At 43.1% G+C, this 26,590-nt stretch overlaps 1 protein-coding gene across 1 annotated transcript; it reads left to right on the top strand.

The window, feature by feature from the left end:
* The first annotated feature begins 2,913 nt into the window (after positions 1-2,913).
* On the top strand, positions 2,914-19,447 carry HPRT1 (hypoxanthine phosphoribosyltransferase 1). The gene is made up of 9 exons (XM_058032901.1): positions 2,914-3,004; positions 4,962-5,068; positions 6,482-6,665; positions 10,567-10,632; positions 11,295-11,312; positions 13,577-13,659; positions 16,018-16,064; positions 17,893-17,969; positions 18,559-19,447. The coding sequence occupies exons 1-9, from the start codon at positions 2,978-2,980 to the stop codon at positions 18,604-18,606; spliced, it is 657 nt and encodes a 218-aa protein (XP_057888884.1). The 5' UTR covers positions 2,914-2,977; the 3' UTR covers positions 18,607-19,447.
* The last annotated feature ends 7,143 nt before the right edge of the window (positions 19,448-26,590 follow it).

Genomic DNA, 26,590 nt, shown 5'->3' with positions numbered 1-26,590 from the left:
GTTTTGCAACGAGCAACATCTATTTCATATTTCTTAGGAAAGGTGTGTCTCTTTTTAAATGATGTTTTGGTACATCTGGCTTCCTCTCCCATTTGAAACATTTGGCTAGAAAAATAATTATATGCTATTTAAATTGCTAGTCAGAGTGGAGAGATTTCTTTGCAACATGAAGAAGATGGGAAGCTTGTGCACTAAATTCACATTCTAGTAAATGCTCTCTATATAATTTAATCGGATATTTCTTTTTTGTTTTCCTCTTGATTAAAAATAGTGGTGCTCCTCTCAGGACTGGGTTAATATTGCCAGAATTCTTCCTTCCCCCATTCTGTGAGCACAGACAAATTTCTGGTCACAAGGGAGTCCTGCTGGTCTAGTTAATCTCTGGAAAACTGGTTGTACTCTTTGCTTTTTTTTAGGAGATTTGTTTTGTGAAACAAAACCAGCAAATTAATTCTGCTGATTCCCTGTGAGTCAGCCAGCAGCAACGTCAAAGCTGGGAGGAAAGATGGGGAGAAGAGTGGGGGATTGGTGGATGGGCACTGACCTGAAGATGTGACCCAGTGCACACCATTTCAGGTGCTCCCAAAAGATGGATATTCAGCTGCTGCCTCCAGGTACCCCACCAGTGGGGACATGTGGTCAGCAAGAAAGGTTTTTAAAAGTCTACTAATAAAATTATTTACAACTGGTGCTCACACAGGCCATGGTTCACTGGGCCTGAGCACTGAGATACGCCTGGCTGGCAACAGAGGATGAAATAATTATGAAATTAAGAGTCTACTCAGAGACAAAACACTCTGCACATTTATTACATTATTTTGCCTTGTAAAAAGCTGTTCATACCAGAGAAATTAAAACTTTGGCTTTCCCACCTTATGCCTCATCTAGACAGAAAATGTGCAGCTCCCAGGTACCTCTGAACCCCCTCCCTCACCCTGCCCTGCAAGGCTCAGTGGCCTCGTAACCAGCAAGAGCAAAATTGGTCATCTTCTAAATGTGGTGCTGATCTCAGCTGACCAACTTCCTGTAGTATCAGCGAATACTTTTGCTTTTGTAAATCTGTTTTTCCCTCCCTAATGGGGTGCCAGTGGGACCAGAAATGCTTTGGATCCAGGAATGCGCTGTTTGGCAGGAGGAACAAAGAAATTGCTCATCCAGAAGGGCAAAACAGGACTAGTGGTTTTGTTTGCTGGGGAGAAACCACATGGAAGTCAAGCCAAGAACTCCTGCATGCCATCAGAAAGGTGCTGTTGGATGCTACTTTAATGGCAGACATTGATACTAGTCATTAATGAGAAACCACTTCAGTAACTAAAATCAGGTCCTGCAGTTTTTCTGAGGTTGCAGAGTCTCCCCACAGGTACTGCCCACTGCCCACTAATGTCAGGCTCTCCCTGAAGTTGACAGGGCAGCTGTTCTGCCTGGCCTTCTGGAAACAGTCCAGCTATGACACATTCCTGATATCCCTTAGCTGCAGGGCATGTTTCATTCTGCTGCTCCAGGCAACTCGATAAAGTTCCACCCACTCCAGTTAACCCACCCAGACTAACAATACAGTGCTCACGAGGGATCAGGATCGTGCCCATTTGCTTAGTTAAAATTTGCTTAAATTGGTTGTTTCATACAAAGGAACACTTAATTTGATTTCATTGTGTTTTCTGAGCTAACAGTAATAATGCTAGATGCATATCAGAGGGTGATTGCTACAGTTCTTTATGAGTAAAGTTATTTTTAAGAATCATTATCCTTTTTTTGACACCAAGATTTTATGCACCATAAAATAAAACCTGGTTAACACCCCTTAGAAAAAGAAGGGGAAAGTCTTCAGCTGCTACATAATATAAGAAATCATGAATTTCCATTTGCACTGTTGTGTTGTCCTTAATTATCCTTATTGTCCACACCTACAGGAAAAGCTGACACTTTTTTTCTCTTTCTCTCATTTGAGACCACTGGAACGATCCATGCTTTCTTATTATTTCACCTCTGTCTGTGGAGCCCCTCCGTGGACGTGAACACCTGATGGATGTGCATCCATCCCTGCGCCTGGTTCTGGAATGACAGCAGTTACCCACCCTGTTCCCCCGACATCAGGAGCCACAGAAGCACAGAATCAATTCGGTTGGAAAAAACTCCGAGATCATCGAGTGAAACCGAGGGCCCAGCACCACTCTGTCAGCCAGACCATGGCACCGAGTGCCACGTTCAGTCTTTCCTTAAACACCTCCAGAGATGGTGACTCCACCACCTCCCCGGGATGCCTGTTCAATGTCTAATCACCCTTTCTGTGAAGAAATTCTCTCTAATGTCCAACCTAAACGTATTCTTAAGCCCGTGTCCCCTTGTCCTGTCGTGGTTCCCCGGGAGAAGAGCCCGACCCCCGCCTGGCTACAGTCCCTGTCGGGGAATTGTACAGAGCAGTCAGGTCCTCCCTATGCGTCCAAACACCCCCAGCGCCCTCGGGAGCTCCCATCACACTTGTGCTGCTCCAGGGGCTTCACCCACTTCTGCTGCCCTTCTCTGGACGCGGTCCAGCACCTCAATGTCCTTCCTGAACCGAGGGGCCCAGCACTGGACACAGCACCGTCACCTTCCTATGTCATCCTGAGGGGACGGGGAGCGCACAGCGGGCTGTGCGAGGGGAGGCTCAGCTCTCAAGACAAGGAGCGGGGACGTGGGACAGCGGGGGGACACCCACACCCTGCTGGGATGGGGACATCCCCACCGAGGGCACAGCTCCGGTGATGTGTCCCCTCTGCCCCGTCCCTCCGGCCGTTCCCCCAGCCGTTCCACAGCGTGCCGAGAGCGGCCATGTTGAGGGCGGGGAGCGCGGAGGGCGCGGAGGCGGCGCCGGGGCCGCAGCGGGCGCGGCGCCTCCTGCTCCCACCGCCCGCTGCCGCCGCCGCTCCTGCCGCTCCCAGCGCCCGCTCCCGCCGCTCCGAGCCGCCCGCAGCCGCCGCCGGCCGGGCCGCGCTCCATGGCGACCCCCAGCCCCTGCATCGTGGTGAGTGCGGGGGCTGCCGCCCGCGGGACGGGGGATGCTGGGCGCCGGGGCCGCTGTCCCCCGCCTGCCCCTCGGAATACGTTGATCTGTGAGGGAACGCGAGGGGTGGCATGGCGTGCCGTGGCGTCTCGTATCGTGTGTTGTGTCGTGTCGCGTCGCGTCCCTCGGCGCCGGAGCCGCCGCCCCGCGGAGTCACCTTGAGGGCAGCCCCGGCCTCCCGGCGCCGGGCCCGGGCTGTCCGTCCCTGCCCTCCGTGCCCCCGGCCGGGCGCGTCCCTTCCCGGAGCGGCCGCGGGTGCCTCGGGTTGGGCCCCGGGGGGATCCCGAGCCCGAGGGCGGCGGGCAGAGCCGGCGTTGGCGCCTCCGGAGCGAAGGTGGAAGAACTTCCCCCAGCGCCGCACAACTTCCTATTCCTGTTGCTGTTCGCGGCGTGCGGGAGGCTCCGCTCGGGAGAGCCCCACGTGTGTGAGCGGGTTCTGGTTCTGCAGGAGCAGCATCCTTGGTATTTTTGTGTAATTGCCGCATCTGCTGAGGTTCTTAATGCTCATTTTTATTTATCGTTTTAAAGCAAGTGCCAGTGCTGATGAAGTGCGTGCGGTGTCTGATGGCCGAGAGCTGTGACGGCCGCGAGGTTGCGACAGTAAATCCCCGCAGTCCGTAAAATACCTAATAAAACCTGTAGGAAGGGCCCATTCCCTGCCAGATGCAGCACAGAAGGTTTAGTAGACACGCTGGATATAACGATGGGTCTGACCAAAGAAAAACCCCATGAGTTTTGGGTAGGACCTGCCTTATTTCTTAAAATAAGTCCCTGTGGACTGCAGGGACCCTTAGCTGTTGCTGTGTGTGTGTAGCTCACACAGGGTCAGTTTTGGATGCGAGGTGAAATAATAAATTCCCCAGATTAAATACTCATTAAAGGTTAATCAGCAAAAACCCCATGTAAACAGTTGTCAAACCACTAGCCAGGTAAGTGTTTCCACAGGCGCTGAAATAAGATTTGAGTCCTGCAAGGGTACTAGTGGCCGAAATGGATACTTAAAATGCCTGCCCTGGTGAACTGTCAGCACTAACCTTCTGTTTTCCCTCTGAAATTCTTTTTCACATGGTAGTGTTCAGCTACAGAACCAGAGAGGAAAGTAATTTAAAAACCACATCATTTTCAAGCTGCAGCAGGGTTACCGTTCAGGGAAGGCTCTGTTTGATGTAACAGCATGCCCTGAACCTCAGCAGTGTTCAGTATCATTATTTTATGTACGTATGTTTGCTAATCCCTTGTCCTAATTAATATGCCCTTGCCAGTGTTGCAGGCTGTTTCATACAGGGAGTTTGCCCATGTGGAACAGGTTGCTGAAAACTTTAATTTCAGATTCTGAATAATCTTGAACCTCTCCATTTTGGAAGCGGTGTTCAGAGCAGAGTGGATTCACAGCAGCATTAACTTGTCGTGCCCATGTAGCTCTCTTGCCTTGTCCTGCAAACTGGCTTGTGTGTTTTGTTGTGATCGAGTGTTGTGGAGATTTGGAAGGTGTCCATGTCAGAACCTCTGCTTGCTTAATTGCAGATGCAGGTTTTGTGCTACACTAGGAAAATCAAAAGGGTTAAAAAGCTTGATTATTTTTGTAATGGAATATAGAGTTTCACTGAGATGTAGTAACTTCAGTTCCTGCTCTCCACTGGAGGAGACCGTTGTAGGGCTTTCACACACTGCATTGCATAACAACTCATGGTATTTCAAGTAACTCTTGTGAACTCTTAGATTACACTTTACTCTGTGTTCAGTGTGACTGATGTTTTTAGAGAGGAGGAGAGTAAGGTGGTTCTGATGAGCGTTGTGGGTTTGATAGGTTTTACTCATGGCTTTGATAGTTTTTACTGAATAAAGCAAAGGACTAGAAGTTTCTCAGCACAGACTTTCCCTAAGACTTTGTAGAAATCTCTCCTTGTTTCCTTTTCAGATTGGCGATGATGAACAAGGTTACGACCTGGATTTGTTCTGCATACCTAAACATTATGCAGATGATTTGGAAAAAGTCTATATTCCTCATGGGCTCATCATGGACAGGTTTGTTTGACTTCAGACAGTGTACTGATTGCATGAAACTGGAATAAACATCTTCCAGTGATAATTTTGCTGCTCAGAGACTGTCTAAATAAATTACATTTAATTAGAGATACAAATGGACAATTAACCTCTCTTTATTTTTTTTGTTTCATAGAGTTTACATTTGCAGTCATACTATTCTTTGAAAATTGGTTGTAATTCTCAGGCAAAATTTTGTAGTATATAGCAACTTAGGATTTTCTTTCCAGTGTTTCTTTGATGTTTTACCTTCTTAAAATCTAACTAGAAGACATTTTGTTGTGTCTCTTGAATTTCCATTAGATATTACTAAAAGTGAACTATTAATCACATCATTTTAGACTCTCTCATGTTGATGTGGTGGATAAATAACGTCCAGCTTTCTCCTGCCTTCCAAGAAAGACATTATCCTCTGCAAATACCAATCTGTCATTTCTGTGGTTGCTGAAATCTGTGATGTGCTATGCAAGTTGTATCTTGTGTGATCAGAAATGTGTTCACAAGCCCACAAGACATTTTTGTTTTACTTTGTGGTTGAAAGTTGCTGATTTTCTTTGTGAGAATGAACAACAAATTCAGTGAATTTAAGCGTTTTATGAGTGGTACTGGATGAGAATGCCAGGGGATCTTGTGACTAGGAATGTATTCAGATTTTGCATGGTTCTGTTTGACTAGATACAATGAACATTCCTATAAAAAATTTCTTTTTAAATATTAAAACTTTACATTGGAAGTCCATATAGAGGAAAAAATTGGACAAAGTACACATCATTAAGGAATTGACGTAATATTTATAGTGGTTGGCTTTCTCTGAGAAACCTGCTGTCAGCTGGCACACAATAAATGCAGACCATGCTTGCTAAAATAAATGGCAAAATAAATTTAGAAACTATTATTGCAGAAAAACGGTGCAGCATTCTCTTGCTCTGCCTTGCTGGTATTGTGTTCTGCATTCAGGACAAATTTCTGGCATTCTGGTTTGGCAAATTAACATCAGTTTACAATTGGGGAGTTTTCTTGCTCGTCAGCTGCTGAGGGCTGCTGCCTTTGGGGCTGTGTTAGCTTACATTGCTCCTTGCATGGAAGCTGAACGTGTGTTTGGAGGGAGAAAACACCTTCATGTCTCTTATCTGCCAGTGAAGCAGTTTCAGGGTGTTGAGGTTTGCTTTGGCTGCCCCTGGTAGCAAAACAAGCGCGTTTGGCAGCGCTGCTGTTGGATTAACCTTGACAAGCAAAACTTGGTTGGCCAGGAAGGTGTAAAAGTGACCCAAGTGGTGGGCAAATATTTCCAAGCAAAATGTGTTTCCAGGTTTGCTGTGTGTGTTTGCTGCTGCTAGGAGTGTCAGTGGACAAGTGGAATGTTCTGACAGCTCACTCTCCCTTGGTTTTGTTCAGGACGGAGAGACTGGCACGAGAGATCATGAAGGGCATGGGAGGACACCACATTGTGGCACTCTGTGTACTCAAGGGTGGCTATAAGTTTTTTGCTGATTTATTAGACTACATCAAAGCCCTGAACAGAAACAGTGACAAATCAATCCCCATGACAGTCGACTTCATTAGGTTGAAGAGTTACTGTGTAAGTATCTCTGCAGTACTGTGCAATTTTTAGCTAAGTTGATTGCAAATTATTAACAGAGGTGGTTTAATATTGTTACTGCTCTAATATGCTAATATTAAACAAATAATTAAGGGAATTAAGAGTCACAAGCCAATTTATACTTTCTCTACCTTATTATATAATGTGTTTTCTTTTAGACCTTGATGTCTCCTCACCCCAGTAAAATCATTAGCTGAGGAGAGAGACCCTTTTACATATCCTTTATTTGTTCAGCAATTTCCTCTCTGCCCTCTACCCTATCTCTAAAGCTGTGGCTCTAGACCAATACAGAGAATTCTTCTGCAACTGTTATTACAAAAATTTAATTCTGAGAGTTTTTATATGGGCCAGACATCATTCTTGGACAGGATGATTTGAAAGCTGCAGAAATGGTTCCCTGTCTCATTTTTGTTTTGATGAACCCAACAATGAACAAAATTAGTTGTATTTGATCATGAGGAAACACTAGATACATAAACCTAGATCTGTGATTAATGGCCTCTGAATATGGCATTACATTTTCAATAAAAGGCATAGCTTACCTTGAGTTTAGATTTTTAGGGGAAGAATTTCTTTTGATTCTGAGCATGAGTATTCAACTTTGTAGGGAAACAGAACATTGTGTAACACGAGCTAACTTTTAGGTTTTACAGAAGGAAGCATAGGGTTATGTTGTGCAGGTCAGGGGAAGAAGCAGATGTTTGTCAGCACAGTATGATTTCCAGCTTACTGAAACCAAGTCTCATGTTTTCGGGATTTCAGAAATTTATTGTTTTTTTCCCTAAGACCATATATAAAATGGAAATAAGGACTTTTTTTTTTTTCTTTCAGTTTCAGTTTAGAGTGTTTGAATACACAGTTTCACAATGGTCTGTATCAACAGCTTTGCATTGAAGTCAGGGTTACTTGTCCCATCTCTAGACTACTTCTTATTCCAGGAGAAAAATACAGATACTGAAAAAAATCACTCTCATATTTTGTTTCATTAAACTGTGAAACCTGAGTTGGAATTATTTACAGATTTAGTCTGGACTGTTGCAGAACTTGATAAATCCATGATTCCTCTCAGGCTCTCCAGTAAAGTGTCCTGACAAAGGCAAGGGCTGTGTGTGGCTTTGGTGCAGTCCTGCAGGACAAGCAGCCCGAGGCACACACAGCTGCCTGTGCAAGGGTTACCTGGAGACCACACTCAGTTTGCAGAGCACTAATGCAGTTATGTGCTTTAATGAGAGTGCAGGCCTGGGCAGAAAGGCTCCTGCCAGCCCTTGGTTGTATCTCACAAGGCACTTTGTGCTTGTGCACTGTGTTAAAATCAGTGAGGGAGAGCAGTTTGAGCCTCTTTTCTGCTGTCTCACGTCCACTTCACCCCAAAGCCCTCACATGCTCATATGTTCTGCCTGTAAAAGCTGCAGAAAACTCAATGTCTCTATTACAGAAAAGTAGGTTAAAGAATAGGAAATTATGACTTCCATCTGGGTTTTTTTTTGAGTGGAAATTGTGTATCTTCTGCTTTCTCCCCTTAGGAACACTTCCAATAATTTACTTACCTTGTTTAAAGAATCAGTACAAAGACTACACCCTTCATGCTCTCTACTTTCTAACTCAGAAAAAAATACTGGAGAAATAGTTTGAAACACCTGAAAAAAGTCTCTGTTAACAAGCAAGGCTGACTTTTAACTGGTGTCCTAGGTGTGTTTTGGTTCATTTCTTTACTACAGCTGGTTTTTTTTATTCCCCCTTAGAACTATAGTGCCTTGATATTAATAGGGGAGTGAGCAGCAAAGTAAGTTTTATGGAGATTACAATCCTGTTTTTACTATACAAACAAGTGGATGAGGAGAAAAGCAGAGAAATGTAGACAGAAAGCTGTTGAAGCCAGACATTTTCTTTGAGGTGTTGGCTTGAGGGTTTTTGATTTTGTCAGCCAGTTCTATAAAAGAATGTTTTCTTGTTCTGGATGAGTGAGGAGCTGCTATGTGATGCCTCCACTACACTATTTATAAGCATTTATTTTCTGTAGCCTCTCTTAGATGGTTATTAATATCCAAATTTAGGTCCTTTAGATTGCATAATTTGATAGACTGGATGAGATTATCCTATTGTGGACATGAATGTAACAGCTTGGCTGGGTCTTCCATCAGTAATAGTGTCAGAGTGCTAAATCTGCTCTGCAGTTTTCATCTGTGCTTTGCTACAGGAAGGGATCTGTGTTCAGTGGTGTGAAAATCATCACAAACTGTAATGGCCAGTTGGAGGTGGAGCTTTCAGCTCTCTTGTTGCTCTCTCTGGATGTGAATACTGGATCCTGCTGCCTGCCTTTACAGACTGCATAAAGGATGTTAAAAATATCCTGGTCGCATAAATGAAGCAGATGAACTTTTGTAATGGTTCTGTAATTGATGTAATTGAAGTTCTATTCTTGTTTCAAACTGATCATTTAATACTTACAAGATTATGATGTTTTTTGTGTTGCAGTGCAAAATTCATACTGTACTGCACCCAAAATAATTGTCTAAGAAAACTGGCATGATCAAGCTGTGATTAAACTTCACTTGTAACTCCAGTTTTCCAAGTCCTTACGGATGAATTTTAAGGATCTGGCAAGCTGTTAAGAAGTGGAAAGATAGTGTTTGTGATCAGATCCAGCTCTCACTATTCTTGACAAACAGTTTATTCTGTTTGTGTTACAAGAACAATGGCTTTTCACCAGTCTCCTGCATTTAAGCATGAAAATGAGCAAATGTTGTTGTATAGTCATGAAGGGCAGCCAAAAGACAGTGGATGTGTTGCACTGTCACTGGTGAAAATCTGGGTTTTCAGTGGAGTGTGTGGTAAACTCTGGTTAGGCTGATCACAGCAGTGTTCTGAAAGGTCTCTGCTAACCAAACCTTCCAGCAGGATACTGTAAGGAACTTCAAATGCCACTTTAAAAGGTGATCTTAGAGTCACTTGAGTCAGGAGTCACAGTCTTGTAAAACATTATTGTTTTCCAGCAGTGACAACAGGGAGGCAGTGAAAACAGATCTAAACAATAAAACTCTTATGTGTTAAACCATGAAGCATTAAAGTCTTACCAGTACTGAACTCGGAAATAAGGCTCCTGAAGATAATTAAAACATTGCTTAATGATTAAACAAAGTTCTTGCCAGTGGAAATCTGGTTATAGCCAATGTCAGAAATCTTTAACTCTTTTTCACCCTTTCATTGCTCAGGAACTTAGCACCTGCATATGACATCTAATATGAGCTGTGAGCCACTGTCAAGGTTTAAAGTCAGTTGAGTGTTTTTATCACAGTTTAGAGTTACTGAAGCAAAATGCAGTGTAGTGTACCTGTGTTGCTGTTCAATTGTATAAGAACTAATTTCATTTGTTACCAATATTGGCTGTAAACTAAGCATAAGCTTTTCTGGCTATTTTTGTAGCTTATTGTTCTAAATAGCAATCAGTGCCTTGTTTGCTGGCTATTCTTGTTATGATTGCCTATTCTTATTCAGATTAAGACTTTCTAAAGCAATAAAGTTTAGAATGTAAATTAGCAGCTATACAGCATCCTGTAGCTTGGAAACCAGAAGTGGTTTTTGTCCTGTTTCTATATCTGTAGAGAATGCATAGTAAGTCCTTGCTTTTTAGATACATATGTGTATATAATGGTCACAGATTATGTGTTGATGCAAATCTCTTGTCAAACAGTCTTTTATCTGAAAAACTATCTTTGAAGTTGATCACTTGTAATTTCTTTGTTCATTGAGATGCTGTTGTTGCTGTGCTTCTGAAAGTTTTAACATTTACCAGTTGTGTACTTCACAGTTTTGACATTTACTGCAAGAAGAAAATCAGTTTAATTCTTGTCATGCAAATGTTCACCCTCCTCTTTCTTAGAATGATCAGTCAACTGGAGATATCAAAGTCATTGGGGGAGATGACCTCTCAACCCTGACTGGGAAGGTGGGTACAGCTCTGTGTGTCTGTGTTTGTTCCACTGGAGGAGTGGTGGGAATTCATTCTGCTGAGATGTGTGAGGTGCAGCCGTGTCAGGAACACAGGTCCTCATGATAGGCAGTGACAAGAGGAGGAAATATGAGAATGTAAATTGGGAATCTGCTTTTCTGCAGTGATTCTGTGGAGATCATTGAGCCAGATGTCAGGGCTTGGAGCACCACTGCTCCTGCTCTGTCAGAACACTTTACTTTCCCCTTCTCCTCACACATAGGGGATTTTTAAGACATGTGTGTGCCATGTAAAGGATGTAGGTATGACAGAATTTTACCTGTCTCTGCAGTAGGACACCCTTCTCCAGAAGAATAGAAATTGTATAGACTCTGATCCTTTTGATCTCCTTTGCATATGTCTAGAATTTTCAAAGTGTGAATAATTCAAAGACTGTACTTAGCATGAACTGTTGAAAAGAATCTCAGCCAATTGTTATTAGAACATCAGAAATGCAAACTACAATTGTTAAACTACAAAGCAGTTGCTGTTACACATGTAAACATACATAAATGGTGGTGCAAATATTTAAGTGCACTGAAAATGAGTTATGAAGATTAATAAGAAATTGTATGTTGTCTAGATACTAATGGATTTGTTTTTCTTTTTCTTCCTACCAGAATGTTTTGATCGTAGAAGTAAGTATTATGTTTCACTTGGAAGTTCTAATGTGTGACAGGCAAAAGAGTTCTAATAGAAGTTGTTCCTAAGCCAGAAAACCTGCAGTTGGTGGTTTCAAGGCTTCCAGCTCCTGATTTCAGGCCTGAATTTTTCAAGTGGCCTCTGAATTTGAACTAAGCTGTGTTTTGAATTCTCAAATTGCATTCAATTACTATACTTAACCAGGAAAACATCCTTCTAAAATGGTTTGTATTTTCTTTCTGTTTTCTGAGATTTTGTCAATTCTAAAATGTCTCATTTTTTCCCTTTTTTTTTTTTGTTTGAAAAAGTAGCCTGAAAAAAAAAGTGATACTAAGCATGTTATTGTTCTGGGTTCATCCCAGCAAGTTAGGAAACTAACTAAACTGCAGAGGTAGAAAGAGATTCCTGGTGTGAGTATCCTAAAATACATGAAAAACAGATCTAAGCCCAGGGTCCCTGTGTGTGGTTTGTTTAAAGAATAGTGACACAGAGAATGGTAATTCTTAATTGGCATTTTGCAATTGCTGAATTCCCACTCCTGTCTTGTCATGGTTCTCTGGGTGATACCAGGTTCAGTACAGCTCACTTTGATTGCCTGCTAGGTGCTGTTGCTCAGTTCTTGCTTTCATGCCTCAATCTTGATGAACACCATTGCTGATGTGCAGCCAGTGTCACTTTCCTTGAGTACAATTGGCAATTTCAGGACAGGGAAGCAGCAGCAGCAGACAGGAAAAGCAGATGTGCAATCTAATAATGTGTTAAGGCTCCAAATATGGAAATGGCATGTTTGTAAGCAAAGAAACAACTATGGCAACTGATGCATCAGCCAAAGGAAAGGATGTTTCCTCCCATAAAATGTGTTTCTATGTATTATTTTTCTAATTTGAGAAGGTTATATTATTCCACAGGAAGCCCATGCAGTTCCAAAACTCCTACCAAAGCAGTGTGTGTCCAGCAGTGACTGTGTGATCTGGGGTGTCCTTTGAAGTATATTTTGCTTCAGATAGACAGATGTGTTTAATTATGTATCTGCTCCATTTCAGATGAATGTATTCCCCAGATTAGGTTAGTTTCTTATTTGTTTAGTGAATCATCTGTCCATTGGCTCGTCTTACAGAGTCAGATATGAACACTTACTGATCACCATTCTAACTGTCAAATGGTAAAATGCACATCTATTGTAAATTTAATGTCTTGAGTGCTAGGCTTTACTGCATCCCTTTAATGTCCAAAAAATTCTGTACAAAATAGAAATTCATCTCCAATAAACAGCTCATCACACAACAGAAAATCAGTAATAAGTTCTGCTTTTCTCTTAAAGCATGGAAGTAGCTGTTTATTTACCAACTTTGATTTTTATCTATATACCTGTGCATCTTCAACTTCTCTGGAGTTTAATGATTAAAAGCATTGAGTGTTAATGGTAATGCTGACAGGTGCTCTGTAGAGTTTGTTGTTTGATTTTTATTTTAATTAGGAGTCATAGGAAAATCAACTGAAACCAGGATATTGCTGCTTCTTTGCTCTCTGCCTCCTTCAATTCAAATAGATTTGATTTTAGCCAGGGCAAGGACTGTCCCTCTTAGAGATGGTGTGATTGTTTAGTCCAAATGAGGAGGCCATTTCTGATGCTTCAGTTTCAAGCACTATATTCTCTCTTTATTTTCTGTTTATATGTGCAGTGAATGGGATTAAAATGCTGTGTCAAAATTCATTTTATGTGCTTAAGACTTCAGAACTGCACTCAGACTTCCCTGTGCAATTTCTTGAGGTATTTCTTGGCTCTGTAAAGTAAATTGTACTCCTTTTCCTTTAACTGCAGTAATGAGTTGTTCTGCCTGTTTTCCCTTCTTGCTTTTCTTCCTGTACAATACTCTGTAACTGAGCTCAACAGCCAGACTAACATTACTCTTATCACACTCAAATTAAACATTATCTCATTGCTGCAAGGAGCACAACATCCAAAAGGAGCCAAGCAGGTCATTGCAGTAACTGCTTGTTCAGCAACTGCTTCCAGAGCCCTGGTTATCCTCAGCAATGAAGCACTCTTGTTACTGTGTGTGATCACTGTACCCAGCTCTGTGGTTGTGTAAGCCCAGTTCTGTTTTCTGCCACCTGGATTTGGTTGGGAGCATTTTTACAGGCTGTAGTTTGCCATATTTTCGTGCTGCTGTGGATGAGCAATTTCAGTGGTAGAAACTTGAAAGTGCTGCTCTGACATGGTTAATACTCTGTCTTACATGAGTGTTTTTATTTTCAGGATATAATTGATACTGGTAAAACAATGAAAACGTTGCTGTCTCTCCTTAAACAGTACAATCCAAAGATGGTGAAAGTAGCCAGGTAAATGTTTGATGATTATTTGTGCTGGTTTTCACCTTTAGTAGGTTAAAAAAAACCCCAAACCAACAAGTAAAAACAAACATAGAAAACATTTCCATGGAAGACAAACAGGAGGGAACATTTCTGCAGGAGTCATGTGATGTGATCTGTTGAAGTCACTACTTGTTTAAACTCCTGAAGCACTTTTGCATCCTGTAAGGACATATATGTGTTAAGGATATTGGAAACACTGTTTTTTCCAGTCTTATTGCTGGAAGAGTTCCTGTGCTTCAGAAGGGCAGAACTTGTGCATGCCTGAACACCTCTTGCCTGTCATATTATGGTAAAGTTTGTGGGCTTTTAGCACTGAAGTCCCAGTTTAGAAATATCTAGAAGAATTGAAATCTTTTGGTCTTAAAAGAAATACCCTCTCAAGTTAATAGAAGTGTTTTCAGCACAAATTTAGTTCATAAATGTAGACTTTAATTAGTAGGGGGAATAAGAAAAGTGAGTGGTTGTCACTTACCTGTGTGTAGTGTCTTTCCAAGGGTGTTTCTTTCTGCTGGCACTGTCTGAACTTCACTATACTGCAGTGGTGTTCCTGTGCAATGGAGATTTTCTATTTTTCCTTCTTTAATTGTGGACTTTAATTAGTTTGCACACTAACATGAGTGAGTGTGTAGTGTGCATAGTGGAGCTGAGCTTTAGAGGTCATTCTGTGAGAGTCACCCAGCCATATGCTCTTCCAGCTTTTCTACTTAGTTACACCTTCAATCAATTCATTTCAAAGCATTTCATAATTAAACAACTTGCAACCAACAAGAAATATTGAGGGTGATATTGTGTTATTAACCAATATCAACATTCCTCCTACTTCTTTTTAATTGCATCTCTTGTGCTGCTATGCTGTGGTTGTGTATGTTTTAATAAAAGCATAATGATTGCTGGGGATTGGAGATAAAGCAGAGCTGGGTGTAATATCTAATCACTTGTGTTGCCATAACAATGTCAAAACATTTGTTAGACTTACCAGAACAGCTCTTCTTGCTGGTAATCTGGAGGTGACCTGCTGAAGGTGAGGCTGTTGTGGATTTGCCCCTGGCCAGTTTTTAAATATGTGTCATTATAAAGTGTTGTAACACTACAGTGTAAAAAATTATTATCATATCATTAATATAGTCCAAAAATCAATTTCCTGTATTTTAAACCTGTTGCAGTAATTTGGGTCTGCCCAGGGAAAGACCTCACTAGGGAAACATGACCATTCTAGACAGTCTTATGTTCTCAGTTGCTTCACTTCTCTCTCTTATATATCTTTTCTTCTTTGTTAATTTTTTGGTTGTTGTTTTGTTGTTGCAGTTCTTGATTGGGTTGGGGTTTTTAAGTTCTTTTGTTTGGTTTAGTTTAGGGTTTTTTTAGGTTTCTATATATTTTCCTTCAGACAATTAAGTAGTTGTAGTAGGGAGATGTGAACTAATGCCAGCACTATTTTGGGCTTTCTTTGATCAAATTCTACATCAATTCTCAAAAATTAGATCTCCCAATTGGAAGTTTCAGAAACTAAAATCAAATCTGTGACTGTGGCAAATGAAGCCACATCCTCAGGGGTGATCCAGGAGGGAAGGGGTCTGTGCTTAGTGTACAGAGTTATGCTGGTCCTGTTTGCATTCAGCCATCAAACACCTTTTATGTTCCTCAGACAGACAAATGTCAGGCCTGTGGGATTGTCTTGTAAGAGGTAGAAATGCTCTTCTGAATAATGAGCAAATCAAACCAAGTTAGCAGGCATTTCTCTCTCCCACAGTACCCCCAGCTCTGTATCTCCATGCTTTTTACCCTTCTGACCATTAATTCTGATCATCAGAATCAATTACATCTTCTTTATGGGGGTAATTAGTACTTCCAGTGAAAAGCAGTTAAGGACAAGTTGTGCAACTGCAGTTGAGGTCACATTCAAGCACCTAAACCTTTCCTTCATAAAACTTAGGCTTTTGTTGGGCTTTTTTCTTGGGCCACATCCCAGACTGTTGCCTCTTTACCTACAAGTTAAATTGCACCTGAAGTTCCTAACATACCTAAAATCCTATTAAGTGACTTTTAACAGTTAAAATCCATCCAGATCAGTGTCTCCCAGCCTTTCCCTTGCAGACCTGTTAGTCAGCCTTTAGGCTATGAGCCATTCATGTTTCTAGGAAGTTTTGATTTTGTCATTATGATCTTTCGTACCTGCAAGTAAAGTAATGGTTTGAAATATGTGTAATTAGGCTGTCAGTTATGCACACTTAGGCTTAACTCAGCTTCTGTGTCATCAAAACAGTGTCATATATTTGTACATGGTGCTTTTCCCTGTTTCAGTTGTACATTAATTTTATTTGACAGTTTGCTGGTGAAAAGAACTCCTCGAAGTGTGGGATACCGGCCGGACTGTAAGTGAATTTTGACAACCACTTTTCATTTTTAAAAGTATGTCTGTGTATTGTGTACCTTTTGCTCAAAGTCCAAGGATGTTCCAAATAGGTTTTCACTAATTATTTTTGATAAAGTTTGCTCTTATTTAGATAATTAAATGTTTGGAATGTACTTTGAGACAGTTAATCAGGATTTGTAACATTTGCAACATTTTATTATATTGGAAATCAAACTTAGATATTTTGGTCTAGGTTACACCTTTGTCATGTGCAAATTCTCTCAACTTGCATGTAGTCAAATGCTTCAGTCAGTGGAATCTGCTGGATTCAGTTTTTGACACTTTTGGGAGTGATTTGTGTGCCTTAGCCTAGCTACCTCCTCCATTTGGCTGTCCCCAAGAATGTGGGGGGAACTACATGGGGTAGCAGCTCTGATAAAAGTTTACAGTGTTAAAATGCCTAAATTGGCACTGGTTATGTCTGGGCACCTGAACTGCTCCTTTCTTGTCCTCTCCTGTCTGTCCCAAGACTGTGAGTGAAGGAACAGCATCCACAGCAGACAGTGCTGGGAGTGACAGCTCCTCCTGCCTTGGGCAGGGCTGTGTGCTTTAACCTTGTTCCAGAGGCTAAATTCCTATTTCATTCATTATGGAAGTGAAGAGAATTGAGCACAGAATCACATCCTCTTCCTCCTCCTTTGCAAGGCTCTACAATGCTCTGTAAGTGAAGCTTTTCTGTGCCTCAAGGCTTCATTGAGGTGCTCCCCTCATTGGAGGACACCCCTCATTCCTGGGATCTCATTAGAGGCTTAGCTGGGCTAATGGTGCCTTTGGAGCATCCTGCAGCAGATGATTTGTTTTGCCATCTGTCCCCGGAGAAAACCTGTCAGAGCAGAACATGTGAGCTCTGAGGAGACAACAAGGCAGAAATGGCTGGGCCTCCATTTTTTCCCTGTTTTGTGAGGCCCAGTAAGTGCTAAACATCGCCTTAGTTTTTCTAAAAGTGCCCACAGCCTTTTGTTTGAATTGCACAGTTTATCTCACCGTTTTCCTTATTGTAGCCAAGGAGAGAAAAAGTCACTGCTTTCCTGCTCAGGAGTCTTTCATTTTAGCATGAGGGGGAAAAGCCCTTTGGAAATTTTATATTTTTGATAATTTCATTTATTTTGGTAATATTATGATATGTATAGACAGGGTGGACTAGTCCTGCCTGACAGTGTTCTGCTGGAGCTGTTCACACAATCTGGAATGGCTGATGTCCTCTTCTTAGGCAAACTTTTTGGGAGATAAAAATCAAAACCAAACACAAAAACCAGCAACAAACCAAAGCCAAAAGCAAACCCAGAGCAGCCAACCCACAGCTGTTTCTGAAACCTGCAGATGACCCTTCCTGCAGCCCTGTCTGGAGTGCAGCTCCAGTGCTGTGAGGGACATTTGTGTTGTGCTCACAAATCACTGCTGCTGCACTGGCACATCAGGCATCTAGGAAGTGCCAGGAAGGATTGGCACTTCTGCACATATTTGCAAAGTCAGAGGACGTTTTCAAGGAATTTTACATTCTCATAATAATATCCTGTCAGGAAATTTAAGAGCTTCCATTCATTTCTTGCAGACTAGCACCAGGCATCTGTGTGGGAACCAATAAATACATCTATTTAATTTCCTTTAGTTGATAAATCAACAAAGTAAGTTCAAATTGTAAAATGGCTGAAATATTAATCCGAGGGTACTAGAGTGGAAGAAATAAAATGAGTTACAATCTTTATCTATAAAATTCCATATTGTCTCTGTAAAAAGATCTAGTGAACTCTAGGAGGTTCTTTTTCTAACACTGGTGACTTTTTCAGTTGTTGGATTTGAAGTGCCAGACAAATTTGTTGTGGGATACGCCCTAGATTACAATGAATACTTCAGAGATTTGAACGTAAGTAATTTTTCCCGTATGTTTTTCTCCATTTAAAACTGGGGAGGAGGAAGGAAGGGAAATCTCCTTACATCATTCTCCCTGCTCTGTAAATCATGCCTCATATTCCAGTGATGAGAACAAGCCTGAGAGCAGCAGGGCAGTGTTTGGAGCTCTGGTAAAACAAAAAAATTATTTTGCTGCATGCAGAGTGGAGGCTGCACAACTGTCAGCTTTGAAATAAGGTGAAGTTTGTGTGAAGTTTCTTGTCTCACCAGATTTCTGCAACAAATAAGTGCATTTGCTCAGTTATGTCAGAGTTAAAGAAGAGAGACTTGGGAAGAAGTTAAGAAGGACTCACATTTTATTATTTTTATCATTAACTCTTCATCTGGGTCTCACCAGCCCCAGCAGACAATGGGTGGGAAAAGAAGGCAATGTGGAGATTTTTGGACCAAAACAAGGCCTGAGTTTTTCAGCATAAACAGTGTCAGAAGATTCTTCCTCCTCAAGTGTGTACAGCACACTCGTGTTGCTTTCAGAAGCTTGTTATTGATGTCAAACCTTGGTCACTTTCCTAACAGGAGCTTTTTATTTTATTTTGTTTCAGCATATCTGTGTGATCAGCGAGACGGGGAAGCAGAAGTACAAAGCATGAAAGCAGAGTTCAAGTGACAACAGAGCTTTGAAATGTTTTGTTTACTGAGTCCTATCTTTCACAGGCTTCAGCTCTGCTACACCAGCTACACTTGTAGAATGCCCCAGCCCCATTGCCATATGCTTACTGTAATTTATTGCATGTACAATATAAGAGCTCGTCTTGTTCATTTATATTTTAGAAATGTAAACAATTAGTGCAGTTCTGCACTCCTTATTTTGATTTGCACTATGACACTACCGACTCTCGCTGCCCCTGGTTGGGTTGTGCTGTTTGTGAGCTCCAGAGTCTAACTCTTGCAGTGGTAAATTGCTTAAACCTCATCAACCCAGAACTGAAATAGTTCAAGTACTGTAAATGTAAAGCATTTTATGATAGGGAAGTCTATTAGTAATATTTTTTAAATCTGTAATTTAAGTTTTATATTTTAATGCACAGATGTGATTGTGATTATTGGATAGTTACACCTTTGGGTGGTAATAAAGCATGAGGAGCAGCCAGTTACAGTATCTGTAATCTCCAAGGGGCTCATCCAAATCTCCTGGAGTTGCCTTATTGCTGTAAAGGAAGTCTGGGTGAAAAGTGTGATTTTCCTCTTTTCTTTTTTTTTAAAGATGGAATGACAAAACAGAATGTTTAAAATCTAGTTTTAGTTGAGCTGCCTATTTCTGTTAGATTTTTTTTCTTTAAAAATATCCATCAGTTTGTGGAATTGCCTTTTAAATTTAAACAATTTTAATATATTTGTGGGAGAAAAAAGAAGTATTGTAATGTTTACTTTATAAGACCTACAAAGCAAAGTACTTTAAATAAAGGCTGTCTCTTTAAAATAAGCCCCACACATCTATCCCACTCATTCTGTATATTAAAGTGCTCTTGAAATTTTCTTCTCAATATTTTTATAAGTGCTTGTGACAGTGAAGGCAGAGTCTACATTTGTTACCTTTTGGTTAATGTAATCCTGTCTAAGAGAGGTGATAAAAGTGCTGTGGGAAGATATTGAAACAATTGCATATTCTCCAACCAAACCAGATTCCAGAGAGAGGAGTTGAAGCAACAGTCCTTTGTTCTGTCTTGGCAGAAATGAAGAGTGGAGGTTCTGTGTCCATTAAACATATCCATGTGGGAAAAAACCCACAAAAACCCACAACCATTTCATAAATAATCCTTTTGGTTTGTTTCATTAGCACTTCTGTTCACGTGGTGTCCAGTTCTGAGCACAGCAGCCCAGCTCACACCTGTTTTTGTGCTGTGCTTTTTGGTTCTTGTTCTTCTGCATGTGGATTCTCCCACCACATCCTCAGATGTAATGCTGCTCAGTGCCTAATACACCATGGAGTTTTTGAAATATTCTGTTTTGAAAGATTTTTCTCTGGTTTTAAGTTGGAGTCTGTACTTTTCCAAGAACTGCACACTACTGCCCATCCATGGCCTGCTCAGTTACAGCTGACCTAATATTAATGATAATAGGAGACCTAAAATATGAATTCACACAATGTAATTACATCAAATGACCACATTTCTGGCAGATCTATTTGTAAATCAGAATTCTCTTTAACTTATCAAAATTATATTGTAGGTTATCCTTTCAAAGAGCTTTTGTTCCAATGCACTACAAAGTCTGATTGCATTTCTGGATTTGTCCTAAATCACCTTTGTGTATCTGCCTGTTCAAGAACCTGTGACTTGTTGCAAAAACATGCAGAGCATCTCCAAGAAGAGGAAATAATGAGTCTCCTGAAAGGATTTCCAGTCATGGTTAAGACAATTACTCATTATGTGATTTGGGAAGGAGAGGAGGGGTTGAGTTAGCCGCAACAAAAGGTTTATCTTTCAAATGTAGCTGGAGCAGGGAATTCCTGCTGGGTCTGCTGGGGAAGGGGTTGGGATTGCAGGACTGTGTGGGCACAGCAGAGGTTTGGGAAGATGCTCTTGAGCCACACTGGCCCCAGGAGTGCTGCAGCAGCACAGGATTGCCTTCTGCACCACCTGTGTCTGATGGGAAAGGTCTGTACTTAAAATCCCTCTGAATGTTCCCACATTTCAGGTGCTGTGGATCAGACACAGAGATTTTTTCACTTCACACAGGTGCTTGTCAGGTCAAGTTCATCACCACAGAGAGATTCCTTATTCAAAAGCCTTTGTTGGTCTGAAAATTGTTCAGATGAAAGGTCACCCCCTCCCTCACCCTTGCTGGAATAGTTCTGTCTCCTGCAGCCTTTCACAGCTGCTGTGTGTGCACAACAGGAAGATAAATCCTCACTTGAAAAATGTTGAAACTGCAATTGTTAGTTTTTGTTTGGTAATTTTGGTTAAAAGACTGGGGGTTTAGTCACATCTTTGCGAGTTAAACACCAGCTTTATACGACCCAGACATATATTAAAGTATTATAAAAGCACAGAGGAGTGTCTTGTATTTGAACATTTATGTGCCATTTGAAATTCATTATAGTTCCACATTTTATGAATCACAAATGCATGCTGGAAAAATAATTTCGAATATTTATAGGCTTTGCTGCACTGTCTCTCCCTGTGACATCTGGCATTTCTGTACATTTTGGTAGCTGAGACACAAAATGTGATGAAAAGTCTCTCTGAACTGAGCTGGCACTTTACTTAGGGCTTTTTTTTTTTGCAATCCTGGTTTTGAAAATTGAGTTAAGTAAGGATCTTTGAGCTGCCTTGTAATTGTATATCCTGACTGATTAAATGGTGGTGTTTCTTTGTGTATTATCCTGGAACAGTCCTGTCAGGAACACACTAATCCAGCAGTGAGGAGCTGACAGTGCTTACAAGGAGCTGTTACAAGTCATTAAAGGGCTGCCTGCCCTGCCCAAGTGCCTCTAATTCCTGTGCAGGTTGCACCTTGCAGATCAGATCTCCACTCTTGGCAAGCACCTTTATAAGCTGAGACACCACTGTGGTCTGGTTTTTTTTTTTTTTTTTTTTTTCTTCAGTTGTTATAGTATTTAAGTACGCAAGCAGATGTAGTTTGTTGAGTACTCTGATGGGGAAAACACTTCCCAGCTCTTTGTAACAGTGCCAGTACCCAGTAAGCTCATGGTACTGCAGGCACCAAGGTGAAGAGGGCGAGAAAAGCGCAAATATAAAGATTCGGCACAATCTAAGAGCTGGCTGTGAGGATTTTCATCCCTAGAGAAGCTGAGAGAGGGATCCTGCTGGTAGGTGATGAAAGGCTGGTGCAGGGTGTGTGTTGGGGACACATTTGAGTGGCTGCAAATGCTCTTCTGCGTGTGGGCTTTGCTCCAGGAAACACCAAGTGATGATCTGAAACTTCATCTTGGAAGGTGGAAATCCTTGTGGAAGCAGGTAGGAGAGACAGGCCAGTGATGGTGAGTAAATCAAGGTGCAGGAAGAGTAACCTGTTCCAGGTGTTTATCTAGCAATCATTATTAGTGGCATCTTCATTTTGTCCCCACTGTGAGCAGAAAGGGAACCAACCCTGGTGTGTGTCCTGCTTATCTCCAGGTGAGCTGCAGCCAATCACAGATCCGGTAAGATCCAGCTTTGGGCATCAGGGGTGTGTGAGGGGGTTCCCAGACAGTCTGTGCCCTCTCACATGCTGTGATTCCCCACCCCGGCCCTTCACAATCAGAACACCCCAGTAGGTACTGTCTGTCTGTATCAATAAGGAATCAGCTACTTCCAGCCCCAGCTCTCTTGTGTGGCTTCTTGGTGCCCGATTTACAGCCCTGAAATCTCAGCAGCAGCAGCAGGAATGCTACAGGACGGTTTTCTGAAGAGGCTTAGGCAAAGCGTGGTTGTCCCGCGATACCCGGCTGCCCGTGGCAGTGCAATAATGCTGTTTAGCTCTCCTGTTCCAGCCGTCACTGAAATCCCCGTGTCTCCGCACGGGTTCTGGCCGAGGGGAAGGGGTGAGGATGGCGGGGTGGGGCTGGGTCCGCCGGGAATTCCGCGGGACAGGGCTGGCAGAAACACACGGGGTTGGCTCGGCTGTCCCGCAGGCTGGAGCGGGATCAAACCCCTCTCCCCGGGAAGGGAACAGTGCCCGGGTACGGACGGGACGCGCTGCTCCCCTGCGCTCCGGGAAGCGCCAGAGCTGCGATGCTGATGCTTCGCTTGCCTGTTCCCCATCTGAGGAGCTGGGACGTGACTAAGCCAGCCCTAAGGCAGGGAGGAGAAGGGAAATGGAGAGTGTGCATGCGTGTGTGTGTGTTTGTGAGAGAGAGAGGCAGCGAGCTTCTAAATGTTTATTGATGTGCCTTTATCAGATTTTTTTCCTCCCGTTTCTTTCATGACAAATTTTTCTCCTCCATTCACAAAACATAAAATACTCTGTAGCAATCAGAGAATGCAAAATACGAGGTAGAAATATCTTCTGTGGTGTAAAGTCCTTAACCTGAAATTAGAAAAGCACCCCGTGCTTTCTAGTACAGCATAATCACAGCTCCCTTCTTGCTGAGCTGCGCCTTCCACACCTCCAGTCCCCTCCCGGCCATCAGACCTTCACTGGCAGCCCTGCACACTCAATTTCTTTTCAGTATGAGGGGGAAGCTACTTTCTCACACTGACTACGTGGTATGGGAACTCACCCTAGCCAGTTTATAAATGAATATATGCTCTGCTTGAATCACACTTTGAGTAACCCTCAGTTTCCTGAACTGCCACAAGGATGGGTTTACGTGAGAAATTGCAGAGCAACATCTTACACTGCTTCAGAAAATAAAATACTTCAATTTGTGTTTTTCTTCCATTTGGTGAGTTTGTTGCCAGGAACCAATGTGTCACCAGGGTGTCAGAGCCATCATTTGCACTGGTCATCACTGTCACTTTAGCAAACCCTCACGGGAGAGGTGAGCTGGCTCCTGCTTTGCCATGTGGCGGATACCTGCCACATCCAATTTAACCCAAGATGTTTTTCTTTGTGCTGGGGGCAGCTGCACAGCTGGGTCCCCAGCCAGGGTCCCCTACCCTGCAAAGAGAGAGCAAAACACGTGCAAGGTTTCTGCGGGGCAAAGAGCAGGACCTGAAGTCATTCACAGCAGGCTCTGGGAGCTGCTGTTGTGCAAGGCACGGCACAAACACCTGCCAAAGTCAGTCCTGGCTCCCAACACTGGATGTGAGCTGAGGAAAAGCAAATGAGGTGGGTGGGCAAGAAGTGCAGGAAAAGCAAGACAGCGCTGGATACCACAATGAGCCGCCAGCCCTTGCCAAGAATTCCTTCTGCATCAAAGGAGGTGAACAGGAAAAGGCTGAAGGTAGATAAGGTGGCTTTTTGGGTTGCTTTTCCAGTGTTTACAGGAATCTGCAACACCTCCTTTGACTCCCACACCACCTCTAATGGAGGTACCTGGTACTGTGAGCAGAGCAATATATTCTCAGTCTTAGTAGGTGGGAAAGTTTTGGTCGGGGGAAATTTAAAAAAATGAAGATTGGTGTATAAACGTGTGAATTAGAGACTTGTTCAATGACTATATCCTCAGCCCAGCAGCCATGCAGGGGTGTGATGATGTGCTGCACACATTTACCTACACAGAGAACTGCTGCCTTCCAGCTTGTTTATAAAATCACAGCAAAAACTACTGAGGGAACTCAAAGACTTCTCCTCTACAATGGTCACATGCACTCCTGATGCAGCAAATTTCACATATAAACAAAAAAACCACATCTTGCTTTATCCTACATGAACAAAGGAGTTTACCCTGGCTGCTTTGCCTGTGCTGCTGCCCCTCTGCAGACGCCTCAAAGAGTTGCCATGTGGGTCTGTGGGGGACTGGTCAGCCCAGGGATGCTCTGCAAAGGCATTTGGTGCTTTTTTTTTTTCCAAGTGGTTTGTGCACAAATGCAGTAGGCAAGCCAACTTGCACACAAGCCAATCTGCCTTGTGTCAAAGGCAAATTTCTACACCTCAGGAGAAAAACTGACAGGAGCTTCCCTGGCTTCTCAGAAAGAAAAAAAAAAAACAAAAAAAAACAAAAAAAACCAAACAAACAACAAACAAAAACTGACCACAACAGAAACTGACCAAAATAAGTAAAATAAATTTTAAACCTTACACTTCACCTATTAATATCAGTAGAAACCTTTAAGAAAAAGTGATGCAAAATTAATATAAACATATAAAATTACCAACTTTATTGATCAATTTCCCTGCCAACCAAGTCACTCATCAAGTTATTTTCCTGAGGGAAAACACTACGGGACTTGGCAATTAATGGCTTGACTTGTTGAGAGTGGGAATGAACCATTTTAGAAGTGGAAGAATAGCAGTATCTGGTTTAGAATGCATGGGTTGTGTGCCCAAACACCGTGAGTTTGCCCCCTTTGAGGGCAGAGGCTTTCAAAAGCTGTTCCTCCCCATTCACAACCCCCTTACACATCCCCATGCCAGAGAGTTGTGTTCCTCCTGCCCATGCTCTGACAGCCCCTGCACAGAGCAGGAGCAGGGACTGAAGGTGTAAATCAGCAACAGGATTGTCCCCTGCCCTACAACTATTGGCTGTGATTCAGTAATTCCCAAAAATAGCTGAAAAAACAAAAGTTCTGGACTTCACAGCCACCAGGAGGCTGCTGGATTGGGACTGTTAATGATGCACCATCACTGGCAGGAGGGACAGTTCATTCAGCCCACAGCAGATGAATCTTGAGCAGGCAGGCACCACCCCAGCCCTTCCCAGGAGCATCCCTGACTCCATGCTGGCCCTTGTGTGCATTCCAGCAGGGTTTGGAAGCCTCAAGTGGGGCAATGCTAAGGAAAAACGTTTCACCATGGGGCTGGGACAGCTCTGGAGAAATCACTGCTGCAGTGGTGGGGCTGCAGGCAAGGCCTCAGGTGGTCCAAACCCTTTCCAAGAAGGCCCAAGTGGTGCCAGATGCTGCTGGCCTTGGCAGCCCCCTATGGCAGCTGTGCCAGAGCTGGGGCAGCCTGAGAGAGGCTGGGACAGCTGCAGAAATTCAGGGAGATGATGCCTCAGGCAGCAGGGCTCCCCCATGAGCACCCCAGGCACCGTGAGCATCCCTCCCTCCCTCCCTCTCACCCAGCTGAAGCTCTGGGCCCCACCAGCCCTTGCACCCCCCAGTGCCCCCCACGCCCCCTCCCCAGGTCTGAGGGTGCCCCCAGGGCCCATCCCCATCTCCTGGAGAGGCAGGCACTGCTCCCTGCCCCTCCCCTGGGCACGGGGTACCCCCCAGCAGTGTTGGGGTGCAGCCCCCTCCCCTCCCCATTGACGACACCGAGCCCTGGTTGTTGCTGCCTCCGCAGTGGTTTATTGGGGTGGGGAGCACTGTGGGGGTGCCAGGGGGGACCCCAAGAGCCAGAGCCCTGCAGCAGGGACCGATTTCCAGCCTCACTAAAGCAGCAATGCAATACTGGAGAGCAACAGGCAATCCCAAACTCCAGTATTTACGTGCTGCTAGAGCACTGCTGACAGCTCTCCACGGCCTCCAGACCCCCTCTCTGCCCCAAACACAGGGCAAGGGCCCCCTGGCTGATCCTCTGCCAGGGAAAGGCCCAAAGAGCAATGGCTGAGGGGTGGGTATAGCATAGGATGTGGTCATGCCCATGCTGGAGAACAAAAAGGAGCTGCAAGTCCTTCCTGCCTGCAGGGCCAGACCCAGGAGCTCCAGGGATGTAAAGGATGTGCACAGTCCAAGCACCAACACATACCTGAGCTAATGAGATACATGGGAATGTGTTAGCTTCCACATCTATGATAACCAGAAGCTCACTTTCTTGTCTTATCCTTGAGGTAATGAGGCAGCCCAGAATGGTCTGTATCTCCTTGTCCCTACAAACCATGATGTGCTGCTACATCTCCTCAAAGCCCACTGAATGTTGACATTCCAAATGGTATTTTGAATATATATATGTATATATAATTTTTTTAAACCATGATATAAAGAACTGAAGAACACTCTACAATGAAGACATTTAACATGCATGCATTACCACCACAGGACAGGGGTTTTTTCTTCACAGGTGCTATCAGACAGTCTGTAACTA

Source organism: Melospiza georgiana, chromosome 12 (genome assembly GCF_028018845.1).
Source record: "Melospiza georgiana isolate bMelGeo1 chromosome 12, bMelGeo1.pri, whole genome shotgun sequence".
Lineage (NCBI taxonomy): Eukaryota > Metazoa > Chordata > Aves > Passeriformes > Passerellidae > Melospiza > Melospiza georgiana.
The sequence above is the reverse complement of the archived record's forward strand: the minus strand, read 5'-3'. Positions and strand labels throughout refer to the sequence as shown.